At 44.2% G+C, this 25,431-nt stretch overlaps 1 protein-coding gene across 3 annotated transcripts in view; it reads right to left on the minus strand.

Moving 5' to 3' along the window:
- The window catches only part of LOC111155102 (nicotinamide nucleotide adenylyltransferase 3), a 116,425-nt gene that overhangs the window by 8,873 nt on the left and 82,121 nt on the right, over positions 1-25,431 (minus strand). The window contains exons 2-3 of one of the 3 annotated variants that reach the window (XM_022515161.1): positions 23,752-23,901; positions 2,706-2,889 (exon numbers count right to left, since the gene is read on the minus strand). The exons of 1 other annotated variant lie outside the window; for it this stretch is intronic. In XM_022515161.1, coding sequence (XP_022370869.1) covers positions 2,706-2,887 — 182 coding nt within the window. In that variant the 5' untranslated portion in view covers positions 2,888-2,889; positions 23,752-23,901. The remainder of the gene's footprint in view (positions 1-2,705; positions 2,890-23,751; positions 23,902-25,431) is intronic. One more of the 3 variants, XM_022515160.1, reaches the window with a different exon arrangement.

A 25,431-nucleotide genomic window follows, 5' to 3' on the forward strand; every position in this document is an offset into this window, starting at 1 on the left:
GTGCGCCCACCAGTAGATCTCTGGTTGGAGGAGGACTGTAAGTGTGGCTTCAGACTCAGACGGGGGCTCTGCCACTCATTTGTGACTTTGATTAACTTAGCCTCTCTGAACCTGGTTCTTCATCTGTAAAAGGAAGATAGCGTAAGATCATGCTTGCAGAGGGGTTGGTGAGATGACAGTAGTGACGGTGACCATGATGATGGGCCACATCAAATGGCATTGTGACTAAGGACCTCCCCTCACAGCTCCAGAAGGTGAGCAAAGTAAGTTATCAAATGTCCTAAAAGCATGAAAGCTGGCCTAGATTAAAAAAAAAAAAAGTAAAAATAAGCAATCTGATAAGTAGAAAAAGAATCCTCAATGAACTCTACTGTGAATTTACTTCATAGTGACATTTGTCATAGTCACACTATTTGTCCCTATGATGCAAATCCCCTGTTGACTCGTCAGGAAGATACTAAATGGAGCAAAGCGTGGGGTGGTTTATTACCTTGCTTCTAGAATCACCTAACCTTACAACTACCAGATTTTCAATCTTAAAAAGAAAAATGCTTGGGAAATTTTAGGAAAACATTAATAATCAAATTTTCTGAGAAGCTCACTCTAAATGTTGGAAAAAAAGAATGGGATCAGTTATTAGCAACACTGTGTTGTCTGTATCAGTGGATTTTCAACCCTGGCTGCACAAAATCTATCATTTGGGGACCTTTAAAAAAATACCCACACCTAAACCCCACCCACAAATCATAATTCCTGGGGGTGGGGAGATGAGCATTTTTTAAAAAGTTTCCCAGGTGATTCCTATAGCCAGGGCCCACTGGTTTGGATGGATCTTGGTACTAATCATAAGCCTGGTTCACATAGTTTGTGACTGAGACGGTGGCCTCAATCCTAGCCAAGCATTAGAATCACTAGGGAGCCCTTAAAAATTCTGATGCCCCATCCCAGACCAGTGACATCCCAGTCTCTGGGAGAAGTTGGTACTTTTGAAAGCTCCCTAGGTGATTCAGGGTGTAGCCAGGGCTGAGAAGCACTGGACTAAAGAATAGAGTAAGAAAAAGAAAAAGCACATGTAAAATCAGTAAAATCTCAGCTCACACCTGCATTTTGTAACAGAAGCGGCAACAATATTATATAGTTCTGTGGCCAGTTTACCCAGGAATGGCTTATCTGTCTTGAGGATAAACTCTGGGCCAGTGTTGGGGAGACAGGGAAGGTAACTAACATTATTAAGCACCTGCCATAAACCAGGTATTTTGCCCACATCATCCCATTTAATTCACGCAGTGCCCCAGAGAAGTAGGTGGTGTCACACTCATTTTATTAGGCGAGGAACTGAGGCTCAGAGATGCTAACTCACATCAAGTCCCTGATCTAGTAAACTGGACTTCCAAATCTGGGCCCTAGGCTACACTGCCTCTCACAGGGTGAAGGAGGAAAGCGTCTTTGTGACTACGTGTTAAAGCTAAACGATTTGCTGGATCTTCTACTCTTTTGTGTGTCTTCCCCTCTGCTATCCTCCAGAGATGAGAACTGGCTGTTATTTCTTATTCTGAAGGGATGATCTAGGTGTAAATTTATTCTTTATGTTAAAAAAAAGAGCATGTATTCTAACCGTCATTTCATATTTGCTCTTCTTTTAATTTGGCAAGAGGTTCTGAAGTAGCACTGAATTGCTACTGAATGCTTTTAGCTGGTTCTTTCCCAAGAAAAAGGCAAATAATCAGAGCCAAGATCTGTAACTAAATGTTTACCTTTAATTTAAGAAAAAGGTAAACAGTTTTCAACCAAGTGACTGTGAAGATGAGTAAAAAATGAAAACCTAAATCGATTTATGAGGGAACAGGCCTGCCAATTACTGGACACTGTCCAGTCCTAGTGCTTCCAAACAGAGAGAAGACACAACGCCCAGTTTGCAGTCCCTTCAGCAGAGCCGGCTGTCTGTGAGAGACAGGCCCACCTCCCGGTCCCCTCTGACCCCCAGGCTGGACAGGGCTTCCTGCTTCTCTGGTAAGCTCACAGGACCCTTCCCCAGACCCAAGTCAGTGACCCACTGCCCCAACTCCCAGGGCTCTCAAGGCTTTCAAACAGCCAATTACTTCTGCTGGGTGCCTATAGCAGTTCCAAAAGGAAAAGGTCCCGAGCAACTTTCTAGATTTATAGGCTTTTTTTTTTTAAATTTTACATAAAAGTCGAGATTTATAGAGCCCAGAATTTGTACAATTAGAAAAGATGGCTTATGAGGTAGATATAGTTTTCACCCTAGTCAGTGATGACAATGATAGAAGGTCCCACTTAGTGAATCCTCTAACGGGGTTCTGGGACAGAAAAGTTCTTTACATTTAAAAAGTCCTCATTAGGTTTTATTGTCCCCATTTTGCAAGTGAGAAATGTGTCTCAGAACGTTAAATGCCCAGTCTCGCTGGCTGCACCGGAGCCCAAGGAGACAACCCTCTGAATCGAGATTGGGCATTTCCAGAAAGTGCATCCCAAAAGGCAGTGGGTTCTGACTGTTTTCACTCTGGCCCTGCTTGAGAGTGGGTCTGTGGGTCTCTCTGCCTCTGAGAGGAAGCACTTCTGGGATTTTGGCTGAGCAAGCCTGGCTGAAGCCCTACTTCATACTTGGTCCCTACTTTCAACCGCAGGGCTCTACAGATGTGTCCCATGACCCCTGGTCATCACACAAAAGCATGCTCTGCTGTTACCTCAGCACCTTCACTGTCTCCATCCACTGCAGCTGCTCGCTCTCCCAGGGGTCCACCCGGACCCAGTCGGACGTCTGCAGGGCCAGCCGGGCCATGGCCACCCGGTGGTGGGCAGCCACAAGGTCTTGCTTCCTGTAGTGGTCGTTGACAGGAGAGATGATACCCCCGATCACCTGGTACATTCCTAGGCAAGGGAGAGCAGGAGTGTGTGGTATGTGCCAACAGTGACCACCCAGCCACCTGGAAACTCTCTGGGCCTCATCCTGAGTGGGGGCAGACTCGGGCATTCTCTCCTGCTGGGCCAGCCCCCTCAGGCATGGGTAAAGTCTGCTCCAGGCACCATGTGCTTCTCCAGTTGGCAATAGCCCCAAGTCATACTTCTCCTGAGACCTGGGCTGTGAGGGGGTGGCCAGACAAGGCGCCCAGAAGGCAGTGTGGACAGTTAGGGTCAGAACACAGGAAGGTACATGATGGCCTCCTCCTGCACAGGACTTAGCAGAGGCACCATCATCCTCTAATCATGGATGGGACAACAGTGACATGCAGTTTCTTATGCCCAAACAGGGGATCTTATGAATCAAAGATGAAGGGAGGGGCTGGAGCATGGACCAGGTAGGTGGGAGGTGGGAAGGAGATGTGAAGGGGTGGGTCTAGGAAGAACGGGAAGGCCTACTTTGGGAAAGATGTGGGTTGTGCTGATGATGAGTGATGCAGTATGGCTCAGGGACTGGAGAATGGAACACTTCAAGTTCAGAGCCAGAGTGACATGGCAGAAGCTACAGAGAACCAGCATGGAAAGAGTCTGAGCAGGACCCGAGAGCCTTAGGAGGGGGCTCCAGCTCCATCACTCCCTAGTGCACCCTTGGCAATTACCAACCTATGTGGAAAAATAAAATACGTAGTCATCTGAACTTCAGTTTTCCTGTATGTGAAAAGGGATCATACCTGCTTGGCAGGACCTTGTGCTAAGGAGAGATATTAGCGAATCCTTATGTAGTGGGATGATATTTTGTTTTAGGATGTGACATATTTTTAAAAATCGTGTTATAAAATATAACATGCACACAAAAACACGAAACACATGTGGGTTGACAGAAAGTTATAAACTATATCCTGCTTTCATCATCACCTAGATTAAGACACAAACACTTCGGGCACACCAGATGTTCCCACCACAAGCCCCACTTGGACAGCAGTTAATCACTACTCTTACTTTTTTAATATTAATTCTCTGTCCTGTATAGCTTTACCATGTATTTATGCAGCCTTAAAAAACATAAATTCATTTGCCTTCTGAAACTTTTACAAATGGAATCAGACTGAATATATTCTTTTGTTCAGCCTTTTTCACTTTATGTAAATAAAATTCATATAATCCAACCAGTCTTATTGCTGCATAACCTTCCATTGCAAGATTATATACTAAATAATTGATCTCTTTTATTGTTGATGGACTTGGTCTGAGTCCGGCTTTGGACAATTATAAACTGCGCTGCTATGGACATCCTTCCCCAAGTCTCCCTGTGCACAGAGCCATGCCTGTCTTAGGACACACATCTAAGAGTAGACCTGCTGAGTCATAGGGCAGATGTCTCTGCAGCTTTTCTAGATAATGCTGGACCGTTTTCCAAAGTAGTTATAGCTATTTGTCCTCCAACCAGCCATGCAGGAGAGTTTCATTTGCTCTGGGCCCTGCCACACAAGGTTATGGTCAGGATCTTCCCAATCTGAGAGATGTGCAATTAAATCTCACTGTTGTTTTAAAGTTCATTTTCCTGCTCACTAGTGAGGCTGAGCATTTATTCGTATATATTATTTAACATTCAGGCTTAAATTTTTTGTGAAAGTGCCTGTTCAAATCTTTTGCCCATATTTTGGATTGTCTGCTTTTTTAACATTGATTCGTAGAGTTCCTTACATATTCTACATACAAGCCTTTTGTTAGTTGGTTATAGGAGTCATAAATACCCTCTTGTTTTATGGCTTGCCTTATTGTTGTTTTTTAATGGAATCCTTTGAAAATGAAAAAAAAGTTCTTAATTTTAATGTAGTTGGGTTGGGTTATTAGTTTTTTCCTTTATGGCCAGTGCTTTTTGTGTTATGAAGACATTTTCCTGTATTATCTCATAAAAAGTTTACTGTTTTTTTCACATTTGGGTCTTTGTGCACGATGTGAATCCTATTATTTTTCATGTGGATAGTCCATTATTCCAGCAGTGGTTACCAAAAATCTCCCGTCCACCCTGCTGCTGTGCTCTGCCAACCATGTGTTGAACATCAGTGTTCACCTGTACAAGGGCCTGCTTCTCTGCTGTTCTGTTCTTTGCTCTATTTGCCCGGCACTGTGCAACAGCACACTGCTTGGCTTAATATAGCTTTATTACACATCTTGGTATCTGGTTAAGCAAATTCTCCCACCAGCTTCTGCTTGAGGAGTGGCTTGGCAATTCTTGACTTTTTGTACTTCGCATATACATTTCAGAATGAGCTTGTCAGATTCCACAAATGAAGCACCTCTCCTTGCCCCTCCCTGCAAAACCTACTGAAATTCTGATAGGTACTGAACTGAATTTATAATTTAATTTAGGGAGAACTCAAGCCTTTACAGTTTTTAGCTGTCCAATCCACAAGCATGGTATATCTTTCCATTTGTTTAGATCTTCTTAAATATCCCTAAGTGAAGTTTTACAGTTTTTCTTATAGAGAGCCTAAGCACCTTTTCTAAGACTTGTTCCTAGACACTTGATTTTTTGGATGCCACTATAAATGGAATTTATTTATTTATTCATTTTTTAAAAGATTTTATTTACTTATTTGACAGACAGAGATCACAAGTAGGCAGAGAGGCAGGCGGAGGTGGGGGAAGCAGGCTCCCTGCTGAGCAGGAAGCCTGATGCGTGGCTCGATCCCAGGACCCCGAGATCATGACCTGAGCTGAAGGTAGAGGCTTAAGCCACTGAGCCACCCAGGCGTCCCAATAAATGGCATTTAAAATATACTTTTTATTCTGTTTCTTGTTAATATATAGACATATGATTTAGGCATCCTGAATGCATATGTAGTAACCTTGCTAAACTCTCTTATTCTAATTGTTTATCTGTACAGTCTTTTGAATCTTCTGTGTCCAAAATATGCCATCTGAAAATACTGACAAATTTGCTGCATTTCCAATCCCTCTGCCTTTTGTTTTTCTCACTGCACCACCGAAGACCTCTAGCATGATACCAAATAGAGGTGGTGTTAGGGGGCCTTATTGCCACTATCAGAGGAAAAGCTTTTGAGTTTCAGTATTACATATGATGTCTGCTGCAAGTTTTCTGTAGCTATCCTTTTTCAGTTGTGGCAAAGACAATGCCATGTGTTCATTAAAACTCTGTTTTCCCCTTTCTGGGCACACTGGAAGCTAATACATCCATTCTTCTTGAAATTAGGTTGGGTTTCTGTGATCTCACTGAGTTGTAGTCAACGGGATGTGGGTAGAAGTGATGTCTGGCCCATCTAGACTTGGCCATAAAGATTCTTGCTGACCCTACAACTCTTTTATGGTGAATCTGAAAGCTGAAGTTAAGGATGCAAAGTCATGGGTAGGGCCTACTAGGATTCCTGAGACAGGGCTGGGCAGTGAATTGCTCTGTAGCCCTTCAGGAACTACATGGGATTTATCTGATGAGGGAGAAATGTTCTTTAATATGCTAAGCTCTTAAAATTGGGGGATTTATTATGGTAGACTGACCTGGTCTACCCTGATAAATAGGCTGCTTTAAGAAACGTTCCCAGCTATTCTCTGTTTAAGAGCTTTTGTCATAACTAAGTTTTGTCAAACATTTTCTCTGCAACTCTTGAAATGATGGTGTGATTTTTGTAGGATTTTTGACTACTTGCCAGTCAATGCCCCTGACTAATCATTTGTTGGGGGACTCTCCCCCAGGTGTCAGATAGATATGCCCTCCTCCAGAGAAGCTTCATGTATCTGTCTCCCAGGTCCCTGGAATTACTGAAAGTTATGGATGACCTTAAATGAAGGTGTCGACTTAAGGTTCTTTGAATAATTCCAGCAAGGGGCTGCAAATCTGAGCGAAGACTGATGTGCAGCCGTTTCTTCCTATCAGTATTTTATCCTTGCCTTTTTCTTCTTTGGCTTGCCTTAGTGCTAGGGCTTCTCTGAAGGCCTCTAGGACTGAGGGGAGAAGGAGGTTAAGATCTAGACCCTGAGGGTACAGCTCTTTGGGGTCCCACTTCATGTGGGGGAAGATACCCATCAGGTTCCCCAGCTTGTGAGGGCTCTAGCCTTTGAATTCTTTGTTGGCTTGTATGGCTGCTGATTCAAAGCTTAAGTGAGCAGTACTGGCAAGTGCCCACAGGGCATCAGTGGCTCTGATGTTCTAATAGCCTGCTTACTAACCTCCCTGGTTTTAGGGGTTTTTCTCCCAGCTGGTCTGAGACATCCCCACTTTTTGGCTTTAACAGAGAGGTTTGAAAAATGTTCTGCTCACCATTTGTTTTTGTTTTTAGTGGGAGAGCTGATCCAAAGAAGGCAGCCTGACCACCCCCCCACTCCCCCAACGCACACACCTTCCTGGAAGCTGAGAGTTCGCTGATGCATTTATCCTTCCTGGAGGCGGAGGCATCCACTCTATCAGGGGGATGACAGAACTAGTGGAGAATAAGGCAAGGATGTTCATCTTTTCACCTCCAGAAACTGGTTTCAAAAACTCATCTCAGAGAAATACTGGTGAAGGTTAGAATCAGGGTTTGTTGAGAAAGACTGATCAAATTTTGAAAGTCTCCCTAAAAAATATCAAGAGCCAGAGTCTAGGGAGTAAGAGCACACAGTTTTACTAAAATCCACAGAGGAGTAAGGAGAGAATACGAAAATGGAAAGGAAAAGCCCCTTCTGGGAGCTGGGGTGGGGTGGGTGGAGAAATGAGCAGCAGGCAGAGGGAAGGACCTGGTAGGAAAGATTTGTGGTGACCAAGAGTTTAGAGCCAAGTGGAGACCTGCTCCCTATATCCTCTTACCCTTTGGAGACAAAGCCTCCTGTGTGTTGAGTGGGGGAGGTTATAATTAATAGGCTTAGTTTTGGGAACCACAGAGCAGGTGGGCTGGTATTTTGGTTCCCACTTAGAATTCCAGGAGGAAACCATCTTGCTCTGTGCCAGCAGAGCACCAGTAGAGTAGAAGTGACAGCGCTCCATGTCAGGCAGAGAGGCCTTCAGGAAACATCCCCTCCCCTGCCTTCCGTGGGGGCATGGCAGATATCCACAGAAATCCCCAAGGCTCTTTGAGAGGAGGAGTGAAAGAGGCTGAGGATAAACAGTCAGCTGGGCTACTTTGGGGGAAGGGGGAGTGGCCAGTAGGGGACACAGCATGTGCAGCGCAAAGCCAAGGACCGTGGTGGTGTTAGAACCAGGGAGAGCCTGGGCATGGGGCCTTAGCCAGTTGAGGCTGGGGGCACATCAGTAGTGGAGGCAGAGAGGATAGAGGCCAGTGCCCAAGACCCAGATACCCTGTTTCAGATGCTAGGATGACAGACTACCACCTGTGATGCTTCATTCACTTTTGGGGAAAGCAGGCAGCAAAAGACTGACTTGATTAAAAACTGACCTGTAACACAATGACTTTAAAATCAGAACATGGTTACCCTGAAGTGGTAAATTTTTTCACCATTCATGGAAATGCTGGCTTCAGAGCAAGGCGAGTGTTACAGAAAGCAAAGCAAGTTCTGGGTCTGCATATCTGAGTCCCATGTTATGCATGGAATATGATCTTTTTCTTTTCCACTTAAAAAAAAGGGGGGGGGGGAGGCCAGCTTCTGAAGAGTGCCCACTTTCTTGGGCAATTTACGTACATTTAACGTGCACATTAATCTCTGTTTGCAGGAAAGAAGTGGGGCTCCAGGCAGCTGTGCAGGCACCTTGGAGTCTCAGGTGTCACTTTTGATGGTTTGACTCATCTTGACAGGGCAGGTGGTACAAGGAGAAAATCAATGCTTTGTTACAGCACCCAGGAGAAGAGAACCAATAAAAATAACAATTTGGGCTAAAACTCCTTCTTGCTCTCCAAATGGTCGTGAGCTCAAGCCTCTTCCCTTTCCCACAATCCCTGTATTGCCTCTCACATGACCCATTCTCCCCCTAGGTAGATGCAGGTACTTCTCCGGCAGCTCGCTGCTGCTCCGACACAGCTCCATTACAGCATCTGTACCGTAAAGATCTGTTTGTCTTTCCCACGAGACTGGACAGCTCTGTAAGGATGTGAACCTGACTTTTAACTCTGGGTAACATGACCCGCACATCTCTTAGTACGAAGCTCTACTGGCCTTGCTTTTGGGTTACCATAGTGATAGATGGCTGTGAGTTTAACATGGTGGACAGAATTCCTTCTTTATCTCCACCCCTGTTCTAACAAAATGGCAATGAAGGAATAAAATACATATGAAATCACCAGGGCAAAAAGAGTGGGAAAAAAGGCAACCTCGGATGGGAAAGGTCAACACAGTTTTGGAAGCTGGAGAGCTGATGCACAATGTTGGTTCACAAGCAGAGTCTGCAGGCAACAAAGGTGGGAAGAGGCGAGGTGCCTTGTGTGGCAGCAGCAGTGCAGAGTGGCTCAGGAATGGGAGAAGGGGGTGACTGAGGGCCCGAACACAGGAGGACCAGTTCAAAGTTTGCCTAAGGAGCAATTACCTACCTATTCTCCCATCATGGCAGAAGGCTGGATGTCTGCTTTCTGCCAACATTGGACCAGAGAGACCCTTGCCTCCCATATAGAGGCATAGGTAGAGGAGGGAGAAATACCATCCTTCAGACAAGAGGCTAATATTTGGCTTCCAGAATAACAGTCCCACCCAGGAGAAGACACCCACAGATCTGTACATTCAGGGGTCTTGGATCCGGGGTCTGATCATATGACCGTGAGGCCCACTGGCTTCACTCATATACTCAGAGCTTCCAGCCAGCATGTAGGGCCTGATCTGCAAATATAAGCGAATAGTCTAAGAGACAAATTTTAGAAAATTGCTGACTGGGAAAAAGAGACCAAAACCATCGCCAGGTTAGGGACTTGGAGGATACAAAGGCAGTCAATGCACAGAGCAAAAGGAAATTTCAAGAATCTCCAAATAATATTATCAGGAGGGTAAGAGATGACAGCCCATCCATGAGTGGGATGCTCTCAAAGGGCCAGTCAGAAAACAGGAGGAAGGGGCGCCTGGGTGGCTCAGTGGGTTAAAGCCTCTGCCTTTGGCTCAGGTTATGATCCCAGGGTCCTGGGATCGAGCCCCGCATTGGGCTCTCTGCTCAGCAGGGAGCCTGCTTCTCTTCCTCTCTCTCTCTCTCTGCCTGCCTCTCTGCCTACTTGTGATCTCTGTCTGTCAAATAATAGAATAAAATCTTAAAAAAAAAAAAAGAAAACAGGAGGAAACTTTTAGAAATCGAAAAATATCCATTCATTCAACAATATTCACCCACTGCCCATTCCACGCCAGGGACACACAGGGTGACGAAGCAGACCGATTCCTGTCCTCATGGAATGTGCATTCTGGTGAATAAAGCCAGTAAAGATAACCTGAGGAAATCATATGCCAATAAGATACAATTAGAGGACTGACCTGGGAGGCCCAATATCTTGGTAACAGAGATTTCCAGAAGAGAACAGAGGGAGGAAAACATCATAGATATAGTACATTTTCCCAGACTAGAAGGGTGTTTTCAGAACTAAATACCCTCTGCGTGCTTAGCACTTTGAAGGACAGAAAGTGTACACACGACAAACCATTAGAAAACTTCAGACCATCGGGTTCATGGAGAAGATGCCAAAATTTTCCAGAGAGAAAACCAGAGGTCAAACACACCAGAGCAGGACACAGGACAAAACTGGATTTCTCAACAAAGCAAAGCCTTCAAACTGTGAAAGGAAAATTATTGCCAACCTTGAATTCTCTATTCAGCCAAACAACCAAACAATCAGAACAGGGGTCAGCAAGCTTTCTTTTATCAAGGGACAGATAGCAAATAGTTTAGGCTCTGGAAGCCACATACAATCTTTGTTACATATTCCTTTTTTTTTTCTTTTCTTTTAACAATCCTTTTAAAATGTTAAAAAAAAAAAAAAAAGTCTTACTGTTAGCTTACAGAAAGAAGGAAAACAGACTATAGACCAGAGATGGCCCACAGGCTATAGTTGACTGACCTCTGAATTGGAGTGTGGAATAAAGTTGTGTTCATATACACAAAGGGTCTCAAAATTTAGCTCCCATAGATCCTTTCTAGGGATAGAAAGACACAGGAGGATGCATTTCTCCAAAACAGAAGCAGGCCAAAAAAAAGCAGAAGGCACAGGACCCAATAAATCCAAGGTCCTTCCACACAGGACAGGGAACCCCAGGGAAACAGTGAGGGGACATCTCAGATGACAGCACTGTTGCAGCACGGAGAGCTCACCGTCCAGACAGGAGCCGGAAGACACCAGGGAGGGTATGAGCAGAATCAAAATGGGACAGATGACATAAGTCTATGTATACGGAGATGAGTTTTGAAGATTGGAAATTTTGGGACTGAATTAGTGACAGGCCTAAGGAACATAAGGAAATAATACAGAAAGCAATTATCATCTCCAGGAAGAACCGAAGTTCACATGGGATGCCATGTAAATCTAGTGTGCTATGTGACTTAATTAATGACATTTACGTAGATATAAATGGAAACAATATTCCTTCAGCCCAGAGTTGTGAGCCAATCTGAGAGTGTGTGGTGGAGGTGAAGTGTGAGGGTAGGGGTGTGAGAGAGATAAATCTTCCCTTTTCATAACTGGAAGCCAACAGATACTATCTAAATCTGAAAAATCAAGAAACACAGTATAAGCTTATTATACAAAAATAGGGAGACAAATACTAGAGAAGATGGCTGAAAAAGTCAAACACAACTGCTCTGGGAACCAGGAATCAGGGGTAGGGATGGATGGAACAAAGTTACCGTAAGCTTTATAGCAAGCTAACTTGTAGTGTACATATACTTATAAATATAGAAAATTAGTTTATTTTTTTTTTAAAGATTTTATTTATTTATCTGACAGAGATCACAAGTAGGCAGAGAGGCAGGCAGGCAGAGAGAGAGGGAAGCAGACTCCTCGCAGAGCAGAGAGCCTGATGCGGGGCTCGATCCCAGGACCCTGAGATCATGACCTGAGCTGAAGGCAGAGGCTTTAACCCACCGAGCCACCCAGGCGCCCCAGAAAATTAGTTTAAAATGAATGCACTTGGTACAAACATTTCAGTATACTTAAAAGTATAAAGAATCAAAAATCAACAAAACATATCTAAGAAGTTAATATTGTTTATATTTTGGTTAATTGCCATTTTCTTCTCTTTCTTCATATAATGTAAATTCAATTTTTGTATCTTCTTAGATTCTATCATTAGCATTCTTCTTGGCCATGAGCACTCTTTTGAAAACACCATTTTTAATGGCTGCATAATAATGAAGATATATATATATATATCTACATATATATATATATATATATATATATACACATACATATGTGTGTGTTTGTGTGTGTGTGTGTTTGTGTATATATACATATGGTATGCTTGACTTAACATATTGTAGCCATCTTTGTAGATCTTTTTAGTTGCAATTTTTAGATACATTTTTAAGATAAATTATTAGAAAGGAAAATCACCAGCTTGAACATTTTGGGGGCTTTTGCTACATCTTGCTAAACTGCTTTTCAGAAATTCTGAACAAGGGGAGAGCATCACCAGCATGGTATGGGAGAACCCATCTCTTGCCATCCTGGCTAGTGCTGGGATTATTCATCTAAAAACATCTCTGCTGATCTGCAGGAATCTTTTGTGGTTTAAAATTTGCATTTAAGATGATTTGTGTGATTTTTATGACTTATTAGACATTTGAGCTTCTCTGGCTGTGAACCACCTGTTCACAGTAATTGTTCCCTTGTCTTTTTATGCGTATGAACTTTTTTAAAAAGATTTTTTTTTTATTTATTCGACAAAGAGAGAGAGAACACCAGTAGGGAGAGTGGCAGGCAGAGGGAGAAGCAGATTCCCTATGGAGCAGAGAGCCCGATGCAGGGGTTGATCCCAGGATTCTGGGATCACAACCAGAGAAGAAGGCAGATGCTTAACCAACTTAGCCACCCAGGTGTCCCTATGAACCTTATTTAACAAGTATATGAAACGTTGCCCTGTTGAGTCTGCTGGCACCACATAGAGAGGGTTCTTCTCCACATCCTGGACCTCTCCCCCAACTCCAGTCTGGCTGCTGGGAACTTGGTCTAGGTCTTCAATCAACTAAAACTCCCCACATGCTTGTGAAGCAAAGCCTCAAATGGTCCTCTCAGGGATGCTTCTATCATTTCTCTGAGTACTGTGCCTCTGCTTTACTTGCTTGTTTCAGTTCCTTATCTCCTCTTAGGATTTTCATATCCTTATCTTTTTCTTTAGTTCTGGAACTCATTCTCATTTTCTATTTGGTTACCAGAAATCGCCTCCCTGCTGCCTTGGCTCCACTGAGCGCTAATTTGGCAAAAATGTTTTTCATCCCAAATGCCCTTCACTGTCCTTAGACTGCTGCTTCTCCTGACAGGTTGGTCTTCTGCTATGCTCACATTTTTCTCCTGAATCTCATGGAGAACCAGAAATTCAGTAATTTATCTTCCTAAGTAGAGGGCATCCTCTTGGTCAGAATCTGTAGGCTGGGACCATCTTTGGAAAGGCATTTCCTTTTCAGATGATATGTTACTCTTCACTGAGTGGTTTCCTGCCTCTGTCTGTCCCATATGGGCTGCTGGGCAGCCCTGTCAGAGTCTGGGTAGGTTCCTGCTTAATTATTTTATTAACAGAAAAAGGACAAAGGCATTTGTCCTTTTGATTTTTCTTTGCATCTCAGAAATGCACTTGTGTAGTGCAAAGAGGGAGCTAGAGGTCAAAGGAAACAACCATTGATGGGGAATTCCTCCCCTTCTAAGGTTTATCTTTAGTAATTTTTAAAAAAGATTTTATTTATTTATTTGAGAGGGAGAGAGAAAGAGCAAGCAATAGCTCAAGAGCAGGGGAAGGGAGAAGCAGGCTCTGCGCCGAGCAAAGAGCCCAATGCAGGACTCGATCCCAGGACCTGATCCATGATCATGACCTGAGCCAAAGGCAGATGCTTAACTGACTGAACCACCCAGGCGGCCCTATATTTAGTATTATAAGAATACTTAATATATAAGGTAGGCAATCAAATTGACTTTTTTCCTTAAACACTTAAGGGGAAAAAAGTACTTAAAGAGACCACCCACTTCCTTTTATAAAAACTGTGTCTTCCACACCACTGACTCTGTGTTTTACTCTTACCGTGTCTTATCTTTTTACATAGACTTCGTGTTCCATTGTGCTGTCTAGAGTCAGCATCACACTCATGTAACCACTTTTGAAAAAAAATTATATCTTAATGTCTCACAGAGCTTTCTGAGCACTTGGTTAGTCTTCCAGGTGAACCTTGGGATACTTTTTTCAAGTTAAATAAAGACAAATAGCCATGGGTATGTTCACTGGAAAGCCCATCAATAACTGGCCATTCCCTTGAGGAGTTGCTCGTATCTGCATTTAGTGAGGCCTCCCAGCAGAGGGGCAGAGCCCCGCCCCAGCGTCCTTCATGTTTCTAGTTCAGGTTCATCATGGGGACAGGTGTCCTTGGCAGTTTCTCTGGTGCATGATTTTTTTTCCTCAAATTTTATTTTAAGGTACAGGTTATATGTATTTTTATATGTTACATATTACATATGTTTTATAGACCATAAACAGCTCATGGCATTGTATCACAACTGTTATGTCGAAAACTCTGTATTTTGGCTTATTTTTAATCTGGACTACCTTACTGAATGTATTCGTTCTGCTAGGTTTTCAGATGCTTCCCCTGGATTTTCTAGGGATACCATGATACCACCTGCAAATAATGAAAACTAGGTCTCCTATCTGTAAGTCTATTTCTTATTTTTGACTGATGCCGTTAGAAATAATGGTGGTAAGTAGGCATTCTTTTCTATTTCCTTGCTTCCGTGGGAATGCTTCTGAAGTGTTATGTCATTATATGTCATGCTAGATAAGTATCCTTATAGTTCTAATTTACTAAGAGCTTAAAAAAATCCCTAAGTAGGTGTTGGATTTTATTGAATGACTTTTAAGTGTGTACTGAGATGATGATTTAGGTTCCATAAAAATATATTGTCTTAGTAATGCAATATATTAATGGATATCTTTATGGTATATTGTCCTTGAATACCTGGGATAAATGCTACCTGGTCATGTTGAATTATTCTTTTATTAGCAATTTGATAACCTACTACTTTATATGGGTATTTTGCATCCCCGATTATACTGTTAAACACCAGCTGTAATGCCACAATATCCTTATCCAATTTTCTTTGTTCTAGAAAATGGCTCTGGTAAATTGAATTATTGGTCCTAATTCCTCACTCTGTCATTATACCACTACACACTCTCCCGCCACAGCCTCACAAAGGCAGGATGTACTTCCCCACCCCTTGACTTTGGACTTGGCCATGAGACTCCCTTTGGCCAACGGCATATTCATAGATGTGATATGAACAAAAACTCAAAACTTGCTTGCTTGGTGAGACTTGCAATCCCGTGCCTGTGTCATCTCCAGGAGAAGGATATGTGAGGTAGCCATTACCCCTTCTATTTTCCTGGACCCAGAGTTATTTTAAATCAACGAGTGAGGATTTGATAACACAAAAACAGTATGCCACACTTAGCTGGTGCTCAGCAACTGTCACTCCCGCCACCCTCTTGTCATTATATCGGTAGAGCAGGGAACTGTGGCAAGGTCGTGTTTTCCCAAGATGGCCGCGACATCGTCTCCTGGCATGTGTGCTCTCCTAGAACCCAACCACTCCTCCATCAAAAGTCTGTGCCCCTTCCCCTTGGACCTGGGTGAGCACTGATGAATGTTTAACCCAGAGGTAGAAGTGACACTATGTCACAGCTGGGGTGAGGTCATAAAAATGTCCTGCAGGACCACCTTAAGATCTGGGGACACTTGGTTTGGGAACCCCGCTGCCAGGCTGTGAAAGCCCAAGCTAGCCCATGCAGAGAGACTCCATGGTGACAGAGTGAAGCCACATACCCACGCTCTGGTCAACACCCAGCATCCACTGCCAGATGTGTGCGTGCAGAAGTCTCCAGGTGACTCCTGATCCCAGCTGTCTGTCTAGTCACTCCTGGTCATGGAGGTCCTCCCAGCTGAGTCTCCAGATATTGTGGGGAGGAGACAAACCGTTCTCACTGGGCTGTGTCCAGATTCCTAACCCAGTGAATCTGTGAGTGTGACAAAATGGTCACTTTACATCACTGAGTTTGGGGTGGTTTCCTGTGTAGTAATAATAACTGGCGTAGGACTGGAGATTCAGGAAGATCACATCATTTTCCTATGGTTACACTACCAGGCAATGGCAGGGTTGGGATCCAAAGCAGGTGTGCCTGTACTTTTCCTGTTGTCTTATACTGGTGACTGGCAGTGAGGTTCAAAGAGCCCTAAGCCAGCCAGAACTCACGAGGGTACCACTCGGCAGCTCCACCTGTGTGTGTGTGTGCGGTCCCAGACCAAACCACTCTGGGGGTATGACAGGGATCCCACCCATCTAGAGCAGACCATGTCCCCCAGCAACACTGGGCTTCCACGTTACTACTCCTTAAAATGCTAGCAGCCTCACAAACCGTGAACCAAGACATTCCAAAGTGTAAAGACTTCATTATTATCACAGGGAACGCTCTGGCTCATTTATCAGCATTTTATTAAGAATTACCATATGTATCTAAAACAAAACTACACTTGTCCAAACAACTGAGTGAAGCGTGAGGTCATGCTCAGAGTCTGGCTGGCTCCTACTGCCCCCCTTCCCCCGGCACACTCCACCCCTGCTCAGAGCAGCTCAGTGTCCCTGTGTGCATAGGCACAGTCCAACCCTTACCCACTTCACGGACCCTTCTGTCCCTTTCCTTCTTTCTTTGGTTGTGGTGGCTGAAAAGCACCTCAGGAAATAGGGCCTTGAAAGGCAAAGTCTTTTAAGAAATACCAGGAGCAAGTGTTATAAGGTAAACAAGGAAAGAAAGCCAGAGTGATGTTAAGCAGGTTAGGGAAAAAAAAGACCAGGATCTCAACTAAATGGATCTGCACACTTTTACAAAGAGCTTATTGTGATTAAACTTGGCCTCCAAGCGACATCTGGAAAACATGAGGCTGTTGAGGCTTTGAGGCCATTTTGGCATGCTCTTCTTTATTTTCTTCATTAAGTCCTGCTTTTTTGGTTTGTTTGTCTGTTTCTTCAGCCAAATTGCTCTTAGCGCTCCTGGTCCAGATGAACTTGAGACTGCCTCTTTATTGCTCGACTCTGGTTACGCTGCTGGCCAGAAGTACCCCCACCTCAAAAAGCCACTAAATACCTGGATGGAGGAAGCCTGGGGCAGGGAGAATAGACCCAGGAATTCTGATTACCCCACATAGAGCTGTGGTCCTCTGGCAGTGCCGCGGGTGGGCTGGACCATGGTGGCCACAGGCAGTGTGACCATCCTCCCTCCCCCTTCAGTGCCTGTGGTGTACGTGGCTCTTTTGTCTGCCCTCCATTTCCCTCACTGCTTTCCACACGGAGTCTTTCTTTCAACCTGCATGCTCTTCCTGCACACTACAAAGCCCCCTCTGGTCTCCAGAATCCTTCAACGCCTGAGCTTGTCAGCATGAGCTTTCTCTTTCTTTCGTTTCCAAATGTCCTGCGTTTTTTGTGTGCAACTTCTTAAAAAACGGGCAAAGTAAACAACAAAACAGCAATATTTCACAGGGTTTAAACTTCCTTTCTGGTCCTGGAGAGCGGGGCCTTTTCTGTTTCTTCTCTCCTGCTCCATTCATTCTCTACAACCCTTTTCCTGAGTCCCAGGTGCTCAGTGCTGGTCAGCTGGTGGCATGCCTTCCATTTCTATCGAAGCACTGACAAAGCCTCTGATGGGGTGGCCGGCTCCTGGGGTCCTACGTGCTTTCAGGGTATTAGAACCTCTTTCTTACGTGTGCCTCTGTTTTCCAACATTTAACTCCTGGCTGTGTCTCTCTGCCTGGTGAACAGAATGCGTCTCCTTTCAGACTAGGTAGGTTTTAAAAAAGAACTCACCAGAACTCCCAAATGCTGGAGTCTCAAGGCTCCTCAGAAACTCATTGCTGTCTCTTTGGGGGCCTGAGATCCAACAGGAACTATACATGGGAGAAGAGGCAGTGGGGGCTGATTGTAATCAGGCACTCCTGGCTTGGTATGCAGTCTGCTGAAGGCGTCATGGGAATGCCGCACGAAACATTGCTGTGGGCAGCCTCCGTATGTGGAATCTCGGTGTGTGAGAGGCAGCCTCATTTCCCGCTGATGAATTACTAGTCCTGGGCCATATGCCACCACTGTGCTCTTTTTTAAAAAGATCTTATTTATTTTTATGAGAGAGAGAGAAGTGTGAGAAAGATAATGAACTGGGGGAGAGGCAGATAGAGAGAGAGAGAGAGGCAGGCTCCCTGCTGAGCAGGGAGCCCGATGCAGGGCTCCATCCCAGACCTTGGGATCATGATTTGAGCTGAAGGCAGATGCTTAACTGACTGAGCCACCCAGGTGCCCCTCACAACTGTGGTCTTAAGACAGGTTTTGTAGCGGCAGGAACTTGAGGGGGAGTAGGCTGAGGCCAACCTGAGTGATGAACTCTGCTCAGCTGCTTATGAGCTGTGTGACTTGGGGAAAATGACTTCACCTCTCTGTTTTCAGTCTCTTTATGCAAATCAACTGAGCTAATGCAGAAGACAAAGTCCAGTAGGGTGGGAGGGGACACTAGAAATATCTGCGGAATCTGAATTTCCCCGACCTGGCCCTCGTTTCCACTACAAACACCATTTCCCTTCTTCCAAAGGCAAGAGGGAGCCACGTGCATTCATGTAGGTGGCAGCCTGGCATGGACTTGGAGCCGGGGGTGTACCAGCACTGCAAATCCTGAGATGAATACTGTGGGAGCCCCAAGGTTCACTCCTGGGAGAGACAGCCCCCATGAGGTGGTCCGTGGAGGGCAAAGGTACACGAGGAGCCCAGAAGAGGCTCTGAGTAGGTGGAGCCGTTTCTGGAGGACGGGACCTCTGAACTGAGTTATGGATGGCGCAGAAGGCACGTGGTGACCTAAGAAAAAATTCTTTCTACTCTAACGATACTAAAAAGAGACTTTTTAAAAAAGTCTTCAGAACAACTGAAGCTTGATGACTCCTTGATTCTGCACTAATATCCTTGCCCATTTCTTGATACATTTTCAATTTACCTTCATGGTAATTTACACTCAAGGGAACTGTCCAAGATCTGCTAAGGGATTCAATAAAATAGGTCATGGAGTTAAATGCTGTGGTGAAACACAGGGCTTAATTTTATGGATAAAATATAAATTGCTTGGCTGCCTTTTTGTATTATTCGTGTTACAACTAACGATCACTCAGTGAGTAGGAAGGACTCACTAGAAGAGCGAGGAAGCGGTTTTCCTCATTCGATAAGCATACCTGGTGGGGTTGCAGGCTTTGCCCTTGAGGTTAACAGGCGCAACGTTAGGGAAGAGACCTGAGCAGCCTGTTAGCCCACCTCCACCAGCAGGGCTGCTCTTCCAGCTGCGATAGGAACAAGGAGAATTCTTCCTAAGATTGACATGAGGGGGAAGAGGAGGAAGACAACATGTTAACACCAGCACTTTTCCTGATATTTCTCAAAGCGAGTCTGCCCTGATTGATGTCTTTGTTAAAAATGCATATTCTGGGCTGTGGCTGGACCTGCTCTCTGGCAGGGAGGCTTAGGAACTTTGATTCTTCCCAAGCAACCCCGGGTGACTATGAGACACACATGGAGAGCTACAGGGCGGCACTGAGCGTGACTTCAGTTATGCAGGATCTTTTATTAATCCAGCACTGGGCTCGGAAGTAAAGAAGGACCACTTTGCTGTAACAACCAAATGACCTATGAGTATGGAATAAAAGGATAAAGTCAGCTGTATCTCAGTAAAAAAATATTTAGTGACAAGAAGAAGGACTGGGCTTCCTAGGTCGTCAATGTTTGATGGGGTTTAATACAATTTCACTTTTGAGGTTTGTTTCTAATAATACCCTTCATTTACTTGTTTGATGTATTCATTGGTCAATTCTGATTATGTAAGTTGGAGATGTCCTTCTTCCATTTGCCATCTAGGACAGAATTTAGAGTTGCAAAACTAACCGAAAGCTAACCATTCTCACCAAGCACTAAGAAATTAGTCCCTCTGGGGGGGACATATTTCCTAAAAGTTTTCTTTTTCTTTTCATTCCAAGTGTTGTTTAGATTAATGTTTCTCTAGCTGTTCTGTGTAATGATTTATAGGCACCTACCAGCAAGCACCCCCACCCCACCCCGCAAAGGGTTCAGTGGTCAAGGAAGCTTTGGAAATACCAGGGAAGACAAAATGAAGGTCTTATTGGAGACTGCAGATCCTTTAGGAGCCCCTAACATGTGGATGTGCACAGTCACTGTCCAAGAAGGGCACAAAAGCTCAGGATGTACCAAGCGCATTTAGGTGGCATGGAACCTTCTGCTGGGTGAGCATTCAGAGGACCACAGCTCATGAGATACACAGTTAACTCCATTGGCAAGTTATGGCAGAGGGATCAGGCTGCACAGATTTAGGAGAACAGCTCCTAAGACCCAGGCCTAGGAAGTGTTTTACAAGTGGAGATATATATTAGATCACTTGGGGAGAGCTTCCTCAAATACAGACTTCCCCACCTTGACATCAGGGTTTAAGTACCAATGAAAATTATGGCATCACAGTCTACTTGGTCACTGCCACTGCTACCGTCATCAAATCATGATCAGCATTTCTGATGAACACCACAATCCCTACCACTACCACCACGTTGGCAGTGCCACCACCATCATACCAGGACCGACAAGATCCACGTCCTCACCAACACCATGCTCGGTCCCATCACCACCACCACCACACCATGAGCAATTAACACCACAGTCATCATGGCTTCATGATCTATGCTATTACCACCGCTGCCACTGGGGCAGCCATCATCACCACTGCACCTGCTATTGCCACCATCCTTCTAGTGTTCAGACTGAAGAGGGGACAAACAACAGTGTCCTTACTTCAGGTTGTAGTCAAAGGTCGGAAGGCTGGATATAATTGCACATACTTATCCTGGGTTACTGGGACATCCCAATAAGCATCAAGTGGAACCAGACACGGCATCACAGTGGAATCTTGGGGCCCACTGTCTAGAGTCTAAACAGGATCTCGAGTCCAAGGCAGGCATACCTCAATTACCTCTGTGACTAGAGTAAAACATGTCACATAGATCTGCCACATCCGCCTATGTGATGGGAAGATTCAGCCGCAATCTGATTTCAGAAACGTGGAAGCTGGACTTGAGCTCATTCAGGAGCAGTGCTAGCCCCATGGAGACCATAGAGGGACTTTAAAACCAGCACACAGGGCATCTGAGTGGCTTAGTCGGTTAAGCACCTGCTTTCGGCTCAGTCACAATCCCAGAGTCCTGGGATCGAGCCTCATGTTGGACTCCCTGCTCATCGGGAATCTGCTTCTCCCTCTCCTTCCCATTTGTGTTCTCTCTTGCTATCTCTCTCTTAAATAAATAAAATCTTAAAAAAAAAAATAAAACCAGCACAAAATGAGACTTGTTACCTCTCGAGGACCTAGTCTGGGGGTGGGGGAAGGGGAGAGGGGTCACAGCAGAAAAAAACTTAAGGGTATATTACAGTTTACATAATTAAGTTAATTTAAAATGGTATTTTATGTATGCCCTGTTGTATATATATCATATATATACACATGTATAATAACGATGATGGTGGATGGCATGTACTGAGGACTAACAGAGTGTGGGGAGCTGAGCTAAAGGCTTTACACATATTACCCCTTTAATGCTTACGACTCCCCTATGGAGGAAGTGTGATTGTCAGTCCCATTTTTCTGATGTACAAACTGTGAAGTAGGGGTTCTTGAGCAAATTAATTGTAGCACTGTGGTAGGAACCGAGGCATTCTGGTTCCAGGGTCCATGATCTTAACCAAAATTGGACACTGGTAACACACTGTCTGCATGCTGTCTACACAGATATGCAGTATAATAATATCAGCTGTGCACACGTCAGCCCGCATGGAGTGATTTACGGGAACGTTCAAGGATATTGTTGATTATGCATGATTTGTCTCATGGGCTAATTTCTGAGACGAGATTTAAGTCAACTGAATTCCACACAGTGAAAGACCACCAAGTGCGAAGCCATTTGGTGCAAAACATGATGGAGATGATGACTACCCTCTAGGCCAAGTTCGCAGCATATGTATGCAATGAGCAGCTGCGGTGTGCAGGGCACTGCGCAAGGCCATGCCATTCCTCCTGCCCCTTAGTCCACAGCTTATCTTGCGTGAAGTCCCCAATGGACCACCAGAAAAGATAGTGCAAAGAGCTCAAGTTTCCAAGCACTTCAGACAGCGAAAGAACTGGGCACAGACTGGGGACGATTCTGAGGGTGGTGCAGAGGGTGCCTGCCAAGGGACCGGCCCTCCTTCCTCCTCACCCTAGCTCATTTCCTTAGACATACCCATATTAGAAATGATCACTTTGCGAATGTACCTATTGTTAACTCTTAAAAATATATTAATATGTGCACATTTATATGGATAGTCTACACAATACATTCACCTTCGTCTGTTTTGCAAAGAGATGGATCCCTTCAGTATTAAGCCGTACCTCCCGCGCCCCTGCAGTGTCTGCAGAGGGGCCAGAACCACAGTTAGGGCTGCTCTGACTCTGGTATTGGGTGGGCAAGGCTGCTGGGCTGTGTGCGGAGGTGCCCCCAGCTCCAAAATCCCATGCTCATCCCCTGCTGCTTAGTAAGCGCCAAGTGTGTGCCCGGCTCTGTGCGGAGTGTTTATAGGGTTTAGCTCCTCACAACAGTCCCAAAAGGCAGCTGCTATCATGCCCTGGAGGTTGCTCTGCTGGCTTGGCCAAGGTTGTACCAGGCTGGAAATGGCAGTGCTGGGACATAGATGCAGGTGTATTTGGTTTTGAAGTTCTGCTTGTCTCTGTGATCTGTCCTTGTTTTAATTATACCCAGGACCTCTTAGATCAAGATTCTTCGTCTCTAAAACGGGGTTGGGCGAAAATAATGCTTGTTTGAGGCCTCAGTAACAGAATGCAAGTAAGAACACTGTAAAGTGTAAGGAGCCATTCAAAGGTACTAGTAGTACTATTATTTTGGTTTCATGGGATACAATTAAACATAAATTTGTTTCACTGGTTCGGTAACAATTTCAATATAACCTTTGTAGTTTGATGTATTTTAACTTTTTATTTTGAAATAATTTTTGACTCAACGAAGTTGCAAAGTACTTAGCAAGGACAGTGCAAGGACTTCCCACATCCTTCACTCAGCTTCTGCTCATGTTAACATCTCCAAGGACGGTGGCACAACCATCTAAACCAGGAAATTACCATTCACATGATGCATGAATCTTTTTTTTTAAATATTTTATTTATTTATTTGACAGAGATCACAAGTAGGCAGAGACGCAGGCAGAGAGAGAGGAGAAAGCAGGCTCCCAGCGGAGCAGAGAGCCCGATGTGGGGCTTGATCCCAGGACCCCGGGATCACGACCGGAGCCGAAGGCAGAGGCTTTAACCCACTGAGCCACCCAGGTGCCCCATGATGCACAAATCTTGAGACTATATTCCTAATTCCCCTGGATTGTATTGCTCTGGTCTAGAGTCCAATCCAGGATCCCACATTGCATGTAACTGTCCTGTATCCTATTCTCCTCTAATTGGGGACAACTCTTCAGTATCTCATGACCTGGATCCTGGAGAAAAGTACTAGCCAGTATTTTTGGATGGAACATCCATCAGTTTGGTTCGTCTGAGGTTCTCTCTCCATTGGATGGAATTTATGCCCCTCAGCAAGAATACCTCAGAGACGATGTTGCACCCCTTCTCAGTGCATCCTGTCCAGGGTGCCAGCCATTGCTTTGTCTTGGCTCTGGTGGTGCTAACATTGATACTTGATTGAGGTGATGTCTGTCAGAGTTCTCTACTGTTATGTTACTATCTTCCCCGTATCTGTAAATAATAAGCATATTATGGGAAAATACTTTGAGACTACGCAAATATCCCGTTTCCATACTTTTGTCCACTAATTTTAGCAAACATTGATGACACTGGTCTGCAACAACCATTACCGTGATGTTCGCCAAACAGCCATTTTTTATTTCCAGCATTCCTTCCCCAGCTTTCATTAGAATTCTACCATAAGGAGGAACTGTCCTTTCAGCTGTGTTTATTCATTTATTCATTCAATCATTTATTTATATCCCTATGGGCTCATGGATATTTATTTTATTCTGCAGGGTGTAATCCATTATCATTATTTATATTATTCCTCAAATTATCCCAGATTTGCCCAATGGAACATCCTTTAAATTGGCTCTGGTGTCTTTCTGACATGATCCCATCATTTATTAACCATGTTCTTGCTTTCTGGGACCATAAGATATTCAGGCTCATATTGTTTGTTCTCTGTCCCAGCTCAGGAATCCCACGTTTCTCCCAAAAGACCAGGCTTTTTTTTTTTTTTTTTTTTTTAAATTTAACAGCATTTAGAAACTAAGAAGGCGAGTTGTGCTCAATGCTACTGGGGTTTTGTGGTTTCTAGGCATCTCTCAGAAGACAGAAAACTAGGAAATTATATGTTAGACATTATAATTATATACCATATAATTATGTAACACAAACACATCCACACCCCCCTCTGTATGTCCTTCTATAACAATCCCTCCCGTGTAGACATTAAAAACCCTGAGTTCATACTGAACCCTCCAGTTCCAATCCAACACCACAGGGCTCATTCCAGCTCCCTTCTTTCCCTTATTGTAACTTCTCTCTTCAACAGTGAGAAACCAGGCTCTACCATCCACAACGCATTTGCTTGCTCCTGTTATTTACATAAAGTAGCTTCAAAATTGCTCACCTCCATCCCCGTGGAAAATAGATGCTCTAACTAGAGAACAGTACTTAGGTATCATTTTTTTTTTTTGGCTTCAGCCTCCCAGTACCCAGTTAGACTGCTGCTTTCCAAGTTCCTTTCCAAGTTTTTGCTTTCCCAGTGCCTCCAGTGGGGCTGTCTACTCCTTTGTAGTAAAGTAAGCTGTTTGTTACCATTTGTACTTCATCTTCGGTTCCCCTTTCATCCAGGCTGATTTTAATGATATATTCCATTACTTTGGTATGTGATTTTGAGTCAGAGAAGGGTCTCTCCTCCCTCACTCTAGCTTCCATCCTGCTCCCATGCCCCCATTCTTTCCACTCTTTTCCTATCCACCTGCTGGAAGGGACCAATCTCATTAGTTTACAAAATCTATTCTTAAATGATTTTGTCTTCCTAAGATTTATTTTCCCTATCATTATCAGTAATTCATAAATCTCCCCAAGGTCTAATTCTTTCTCGACAAGGTTGTCTTCAAAAATATTATACAGACACATCTTTCCAATTTGTTTTAATTAATGCCCTTTGTACTGTTGGGAGTGTTACAAACTGTCTGATGTTGGCCTGGGTTTTCTGAGTGCTCTTTGCATGAGTTCTCTTTATGATCT

This window comes from Enhydra lutris, unplaced genomic scaffold, assembly GCF_002288905.1.
Source record: "Enhydra lutris kenyoni isolate GAN:26980312 unplaced genomic scaffold, ASM228890v2 scaffoldscaffold39, whole genome shotgun sequence".
NCBI lineage: Eukaryota > Metazoa > Chordata > Mammalia > Carnivora > Mustelidae > Enhydra > Enhydra lutris.